At 33.5% G+C, this 8,386-nt stretch overlaps 1 protein-coding gene across 3 annotated transcripts; it reads left to right on the forward strand.

Annotated features, from left to right (window-relative positions):
• The first annotated feature begins 3,972 nt into the window (after positions 1-3,972).
• LOC121260854 (probable alkaline/neutral invertase B) lies at positions 3,973-7,941 on the forward strand. 3 transcript variants are annotated; one of them, XM_041162905.1, is made up of 5 exons: positions 3,973-4,305; positions 4,499-5,054; positions 5,768-6,199; positions 6,546-7,104; positions 7,532-7,941. In XM_041162905.1, exons 2-5 carry the CDS (start codon positions 4,626-4,628, stop codon positions 7,825-7,827), a joined length of 1,716 nt encoding a protein of 571 aa, XP_041018839.1. In that variant the 5' UTR covers positions 3,973-4,305; positions 4,499-4,625; the 3' UTR covers positions 7,828-7,941. The 3 variants fall into 3 exon arrangements, with proteins under 3 accessions (XP_041018839.1, XP_041018837.1, XP_041018838.1); XM_041162903.1 differs by having other exon boundaries at positions 3,974-4,266; XM_041162904.1 differs by having other exon boundaries at positions 3,974-4,219.
• Positions 7,942-8,386: the final 445 nt, after the last annotated feature.

Genomic DNA, 8,386 nt, shown 5'->3' on the forward strand with positions numbered 1-8,386 from the left:
TACTTTCTCGCGTGAAATTATGACCGAATAAAAAAAATAGATTTTTAAAAATTCGGTTTGAATATCAATGATTTGTATAACCAATTTTTCATTTAAAAAAACAAAAAGTGAAAAAAGAAATAAATAAAAATAAAAAATTGATTCGTTAAACTTTCGGTTATTCTTTTTTCTGAAAAATGATAGTTGTAGTCATGAGTGCGCAAGCACTGTACAGTCACTTTGAAAAAAATAAATAAATACGAGATCCACAAGAAAAAATAATAATTTTTTAATAATTAATTCTACTCTTTTTCAAAATGACTACACAATATTATATACTCTACGACTGCATGTAGCGTCACTCTTATAGAATTTGATGTCTCCATTCGTCTATAAAGTCTTGCTTTGTTGGTCCCGTATTGCTTGGCATAAAACATGCAGTAGTCATTTTCTTTTGAAGATAAACGCTAGCAGATGTCAAGGATTTTTAGGCCACATAGCAAAAGGCCTGGTTCATTTATATATAAATATACATATATATATATATATATATATATATATATATATATATATATATACTAGTTATGGAGTGACGTGCAATTCACGTTTTTTCAGTATCTAATATCCATAAAATGTAAAAATAATATGTTTTTTAAATAAAATTAATTAGTCAATAATTTAATACACATGAGCAGAAAAATAAATTTTAACAAGGATCATAATGACAACAAAATGTTACAATAATATGAGTAATATAAAAATTAAAAGATTTTGAATATTCTATCAATAGTTTTCTTAGAAAAATATATGAATTGTAGAATTCAACCACACTACAAAACGTTACACAGTAATACGAGTAATATGAAAACTAAAAGATTTTATATATTCTAGCAATAGTTTTTTTAGCAAAATCTATGAATTGTAGAATTCAACCATACAACTCAATGACTCGGGAAGCACTAAAAAAATTATTTTATCTAAATGATTTTAGTTAATTAAGAATATTATGAGATTTAAATTATATTAAAAATTCTAATTATTTATATGATTTTATTCTCTTAAAAATATTTAACAAAACTCTATCATTTATTTAATGATAAAATATTAATACTTTATAAATTAAAGTTGAATTTATATTTTAATTATCTATTTTAAGTTAGTTTATTTTTAATGTTTTAACCTTCACTGTTGAATCAATTTTGAAAATTCAAGATAAAAGGTTGACATTTAAAATCTCAAATCCTAAATTTTCTCCTCATTTTTCCCTCTTCCCTCTCTCTCCTCCCTCCCTCCAGCCGCACGCCCCTCTCCCTCTCGATCTCTCTTCTCCTCGGCTCCTCCCAACGCCACCACCAAGCCCAGTCACCGACGACCTTCCCCACGCGGATCTCGTCCCCACGAACCCCTCTCTCTCTCCCCCTGCAATAGGCCGAAGCCCATAGCCCTCTTTCTTCCTCTACACGCACGGGTTTCTTCCCATAGCGCCGCCGTTAGCCACCTCTACCGCACTGCACCACTACTAGCAGCCCTCCAATCTCGTCCCCATAGACCTCTCTCTCTCCCCCCGCAACAGGCTGAAGCCCGTAGCCCTCTCTCTTCCTCTACGCGCATGAGTTTCTCTCCGTAACGCGGCCGTTAGCCACTCCTATGGAACCGCACCACCACCACCAGCCTTGTCCTTCACTGACGACCCCTCCACTTTCTCATTTTCTCCAGTCGACGACTCTTGATTTGTGATTTGTGTAAAAATTTGTATAGTAATTTTATAGTGATTTTACTGTGATTTTATGAAGATTTTGCTGTGAGAATATAGAGAATGACACGGATGCAGAGAAGGATGTAAGGGAAAGAAGAAAAGCGTAAAACAAATATATTGTTCATTACTTTTCACGTATCACTGTTTATTATTGTTCACGTTTATAGTCTCTTTTAAGTATAAGGGGATATATATATATATATATATATATATATATATATATATATAAAAGATAAACCTTAACAAGAAAAAAAAAAGCTACATAAGAAAATGAAAGCACGTACTTCATTTACCATGTTTTGTCCGAAATAAATATTTTCTAATCATTTTACTTTTAAAGATTTTTTTATTAGCCATTAACATATGGAAATTGTTATTTTACTCTTAAAATATTAAGTATGCTTATTATATCTAAATTGATGTTTTAAAGCGTAAAATAAAGTGGTAATTTTAATAATTTAAGTCGTGTTCTAAAACAAATGAAAGAAATCAATTGTGAGTCGAAGCCACGCGTGCACTCGACCTCATGCCGTCATGCGTGACGGCGTGAATGGACCCTTGTTACCAAACTACTAATAAATTTAATGAATAAAACTAATAACGGTTATAACGGTTATAGTGATGGCATGCCTCGTTCTATTATTATTATTTTTTTCAAACAACTACTCGTTCTGTTATAAGACAATGATCTGATATTTTAATCGAAAATGATACTATGATACTTGATTTTGCCTTTTCAATTTGGCTATTCATCTATTTTATTTTATTTTTTAAAATTATTTTTATTTAATAATTAAGAAAATGACTATTAATATATTGATATTTTTAAAAAATATTTAAACATGTTTAAAAATTTATTTTAAAAAAAATCACAATTTGCATGAGCACAACGAGTGGGCAAACTTAGGCAGCGTAGCAGCACTATCTTATTTTAATATTCTCTCAAAAGAAAGGGATCTAACCTATCTAATATTTAAGCAAAACCAGAGTTTATAATATTATATCAAAACTCATAACATCACCACGACGTTCTGCTAAATTAATAATTAACTCAAAATTTAGATAAAATTGAGGACGATTTTTAAAATTATGATATTTTTTAAGGAAATAATACCGGCATCACAATGTTCGTTATAAAATAATCGTATAAATATCTTTTTATTCATCCAGTATTTACCATTGCCTTCCGACACAAGGTTTAAGGGATGTTTGGAGACAGTTTCTATATAATTCTCATATTATTTTATCTCATTTAATTTTACTTCTAAATATCATTCTAATACAAATACTTTCAAACCAATTATTACAAAATTTTCAAATTAATTATTACAATTTTTTCAAATTTTCAAACAAAAAATAATTTAACTTTTTTAAATTTCGAAATAAAAATTATATTATAACAATATTATAATTTTGAGCTTTGCTATTCATAATCTCCACACATCACAATTTTTTTTTATTTTTTTAATTTATTTTTGGTTTTTATTATTCTTAAAATAATTAAATTCTTTTACTTATTATCCATATACCACATATTTGATAAGAGAAAAAAATTAAAAAAATAACAAAAAGGCGGTGTGTGGTATGTGAGGCTTATAAATAGAATTTTTCTTTAACTTTATAATACTTGTTATTCAATTTTTACCCACTCATTTTCTAAAACTCAACAAATACTTAATTCAAATTATTTTACTATTATTCACGAACTATCTTATTACTATTTACAAAACTCTCATCTCATTTCATTCTTCAAGCATCTCTTTAGATTGAAGTTGGATTGACCTTGGGAGGAATATTTTTAAAAACTGAGAGATTTTGCATCCAATTTCAATTAAATTAGAGAAATGCTATAATTATAAAGAGATCTTATAAAAGTAAATTTACAAATTTACATAACTTATATAATATATTATATTTATTTTACAATAAAAATAATTTTACAATATAATAAAATTATGTCAATTAATAAATTTATTTTTATCAAATAAAAAGATTAAAACATTTATTTTAATATTAATTTATTAAATGAAAAGTACCTATATCATAATAGTCAAATTAATAATTACCCAGCCATGCCCTTCGGAAAATATAGAACTTACTGGTACAAATCATGCCACCAAAACAAGTAACGGCACATGCCACCAACTAGTTGTCGTTTACAACAAGAGGTCTCCTATCAAGAGTTAGAAAGACAAGTTCGTGGGAGAGTATCCCAATCCAGCATCGGACTTCCCAAGATGTTCACCTCTACAACCTTTTACAGGTTTTATCGGTTAATATGCATTTTCGAACCGGCGATATCAGGTCGTGCCCCAGCTAACCTCACCTACCATGCCGGTATATTTCGCTTATAAAATAATTATGTAATGCTTGCCCGAAACGTGGTTCTTTCCATTCTTTCTCGTTAACGTGCACAAAGTCGGTGTGTGCGCGCTCCTCCTCATCCCCACGGCGCTTCCAAGACCTCTCTCCAGTTTCCACCAAGTTAGGGTTTCTTCCTTGGTTTAAAGCTCGTAAACTGGTCTGGTTCTGTAAGAATCGGCTGTTATCTTCTCTCATGCTAGTATCGTGTAAGAAATTAAGGCTTACAGCAAAAAATAGCTGAATGTTTTACTTCTGTCATTTCGATTTTCCGTAGTTTCTACTTTCTAGACATGTTTATATAAATTCATGTCAAATTAAACATGCTGCTTATTTGTAAATTATGAATTTCTGAATTACAAGCTACCCTCGTAGTGTAAGAATCTTCATTGCTCCTTGTAGGTTGACTTTGGAAGTATATGACTTGATTGCAAATAAGCTTCTTTTTCACCAAACAAGTTCAGATTTTTTTAACATTTAAATTGTGACTGTATTTCTATAGCGGGTATTTGAGAATTGAGATACGAGAATGCCACCAGGAATCACAGATGTGTCCCAAAATGGGACTAAGAAAAGTCTTGAGGCGTCAGGCTCTATATTTGAAAATGAAGAATTGGATATTTTGAGGTCGTTGGACCAACCACGGCCGATTCATATAGAGAGGAATAGATCCTTTGACGAAAGGTCAATCAGTGAATTATCGAGCTGTCTTTCGCCTCGTGCATTTGGAAGAAATGCGGACAATAACGCTCACATCATGGACCATTTTGAGTATGGATATTCTCCAAGTAGAAGGTCTGGTTATAATACACCCAGATCAAACAGTTATTTTGAGTCACATCCCATGGTAGCTGAGGCATGGGAAGCATTGAGGCGTTCCTTGGTTTACTTCCGCGGGCAACCTGTTGGGACAATTGCTGCAGTCGACCAGTCTGTTGAAGATCTTAACTATGATCAGGTAAATACCACTTTCCAATTTATGTTCTATTTAGTAACCGATTACTACATTTACTACATCTTAAAGTCAATCGTTAAACTTTTCTTTTTCGATTGGGATATGGAAAAGCACATTTGAAATTTATAGGAGGTGGCAGGGTTGGTATATGATATGCCTGTTAATTGCTAGTCACAACTGAGTTATAACATAGTGAAAAGAGAGCTACTCTTCCTCGTTTGATGTCATTTTTCTTGTATCATTCATAATTCCAGATTCATGATAGGAGTGTAAATGGGACTTTTCAAGAAAAATGGTGCTGCCTCTTCTCTAATCTATTGGGTTATCTCGCTGATTCAGGGTACCTGATCAATGTTTTATTTCTATATACATACGTTTCTTCGTGTTATCACTTTCAGGGTGTGTAAAATTGCTGGATGATTGCAGTCGTTAAATAATTGTTGAACTTATTTGAACTGCAGTTATCTGGCGTGGGTTGTTATTCAGCTAATAGATATAGCAAGTTAGGAATTCTGACATGGCCGAGTGAGCCTAGTAAGCAGTTCCACCTGCTATACTGTAATATTTGTTAGAAACCTAGCTGTTTGATGTATTTAGAACTTATTGAATTGCTAATTATTGTTCCTTTACTATTTTGTGCAAATTTTTTGCAGAAGTTCTTTGCACTTCCATCTTTTTTCAGCACCGGGAATAATTGAATTTACTCTACCTTGCAGGTCTTTGTTAGAGATTTTGTCCCAAGTGCCCTGGCTCTTTTGATGAATGGAGAGGATGAAATAGTAAAAAATTTTCTTTTGAAAACTCTTCGCCTTCAATCAAGGGAGAAGATGATAGATCGGTTCAAACTAGGAGATGGAGTTATGCCTGCAAGTTTTAAAGTGCTCCACGACCCAGTAAGAAACCATGAAACTTTGATTGCAGACTTTGGTGAGAGTGCAATAGGTAGAGTGGCTCCTGTTGATTCTGGATTTTGGTGGATCATATTACTCCGTGCATATACAAAACATACAGGGGACTCTTCCTTGGCAGACTTGCCTGAATGCCAAAAGGGTATGCGTCTTATTTTGAGTCTATGTCTCTCAGAAGGCTTTGATACATTCCCGACTCTACTGTGCGCTGATGGATGCTGTATGATTGACCGCAGAATGGTTAGTTTATTTTCTTAATTTTGTGACACAAGCGACAAATAACCTTCAAAACAAAATTATTATGTTCTCAACTAGACAAATTTGACATCTATTTATGTCAGTTCCTACTCATGAGCCCAAAAAATAGGTTGATCTTCTCAGATCTTGTGTATGAACTATATATATATATATCCAACACATGGTCGAGAAACCTTTCAGGATCAGTCATAATGTTGTGGCTCGCTGTTTAAACCTTGTGTTTCCCATATCTGTGCCATGTTATTTTGTGGACAACAGTATAGTTAGGGTGCGTGTATTTTCCTAAGATTTATCAGTATTTTTAATTGTCTAATTCTGGATCATTCAGGGAGTATATGGGTATCCTATTGAAATCCAATCACTCTTCTTTATGGCTTTAAGATGTGCTTTGCTCTTACTTAAGCAAGATGATGCGGGAAAGGATTTTGTGGACTTAATAACTAATCGTCTCCATGCTCTGAGTTATCACATGCGTAGCTATTTTTGGCTGGACTTGAAGCAGCTCAATGACATTTATCGGTATAAAACAGAGGAGTACTCTCATACTGCTGTTAACAAGTTCAATGTCATGCCTGATTCTCTTCCGGATTGGGTTTTTGATTTCATGCCAAGTCGTGGAGGTTACTTCGTTGGCAATGTTAGTCCTGCCAAAATGGATTTCCGTTGGTTCTGCCTGGGTAACTGTATGGCAATTTTGTCATCTTTGGCAACCCCAGAGCAATCTGCAGCTATAATGGATCTCATTGAATCACGTTGGGAAGAGTTGGTAGGAGAAATGCCATTGAAAATTTGTTATCCAGCAATAGAAAGTCATGAATGGCAGATTGTAACCGGCTGTGACCCAAAAAACACTAGGTGGAGTTACCATAATGGAGGCTCTTGGCCAGGTGAGCTTCTGCCGAGATTTTCTTAAAGCCAATGTAGGATATCGTGCAAAATCTTTTGTGCCTGACAAAGTTTCCAAATCGTTACTTGTTATTGGTTTTGGCTATGATTTTCACTGTCGTTTGTTCAATGATAGAAGTGCCTTCATGGAAAGATCAATCATCTACCCCCCTTCCCCCCCCCCCCCCCAAAAAAAAAAAAAAAAACTCCCAGTTACCATCCTCCTCAGAACACATACATAGTCGTTCAAGAGGCATTCAAGACTGAAGAACGTGATTTCTAATTATATGATATGCTTTGTAGAATAGCTTAAGCTTGACTATAACCACGCAACTAGAATTCAACATGTAGTTTCGTGTGTGCGTGTGTGTGTGTGTATTTCATAGAAAACGCTTAGAGGTATGCTTCATGTAAACGTTTTTGCTGCAGTACTATTATGGCTGCTCACAGCTGCATGTATCAAGACTGGACGCCCACAAATGGCAAGGCGTGCCATTGAACTTGCTGAAAGTCGGTTGTCCAAAGACACCTGGCCGGAATATTATGATGGAAAGCTTGGCAGGTATGTAGGAAAGCAGGCTCGCAAGTTTCAAACCTGGTCTATTTCGGGATACTTGGTGGCTAAGATGATGCTTGAAGACCCTTCTCATTTGGGTATGATATCACTTGGGGAAGATAAGCAGACGAAACCCCTTTTAAAAAGATCTGCCTCGTGGACTGTTTGATACTTGATACACACTACATATCGATCTACATTCTCCAATATCTCTTTATTTTTCCTCTTTAAAATGTAGCCAATATTTTTTAACACGTTAAATTCTATACGAAACATTGAAATTCATGCAGTCCTCGCATTGATTGGTGGTTATATTTATTTATCTCTCTCGATGGTGTCAACTTAAGCTCTCTTATACCATATTTCTGTTCTAGAAGCACTTACAGGGGGAGCCACTGAAACTTAAGTGGTAGATTCGAAATTTCCACTGTTCATGCTTGGACAGATATCAAGCTTGTGACTAAGCAGAATCAGCTTGCAGTAGGGTCTTAAAGAATCAACAATTTGCGGAAGAGAAATAATATATACAATCTTAAAATGTTAAAGTCTTGCATTTTTCTTTTAAAAAAATAGATAAATATGATATCTATATAAAAAAATTATTTTTTAATAATAGATTTTATTTTTTTTAATTAAAGTGTGCAGATCTTGCATACTCTAATTATATGGCGACATTACTTTTTGTAAAATTAGATACATGTTATGGTTTTTTATCTGTCCCATGCTAC

The sequence above is a fragment of the Juglans microcarpa x Juglans regia genome, chromosome 4D, assembly GCF_004785595.1.
Source record: "Juglans microcarpa x Juglans regia isolate MS1-56 chromosome 4D, Jm3101_v1.0, whole genome shotgun sequence".
In the NCBI taxonomy this organism is placed as follows: Eukaryota; Viridiplantae; Streptophyta; class Magnoliopsida; order Fagales; family Juglandaceae; genus Juglans; species Juglans microcarpa x Juglans regia.

What these genes read in the sequence shown, in the direction of transcription:
- LOC121260854 (XM_041162905.1), top strand. Translation starts at nt 4,626, where the DNA reads ATGCCACCAGGAATCACAGATGTGTCCCAAAATGGGACTAAGAAAAGT. An exon ending in AAGATCTTAACTATGATCAG is followed by an intron (nt 5,055 to 5,767) that starts GTAAATACCACT and finishes TCTACCTTGCAG; the next exon opens with GTCTTTGTTAGAGATTTTGT. An exon ending in TAATGGAGGCTCTTGGCCAG is followed by an intron (nt 7,105 to 7,531) that starts GTGAGCTTCTGC and finishes TTTTTGCTGCAG; the next exon opens with TACTATTATGGCTGCTCACA.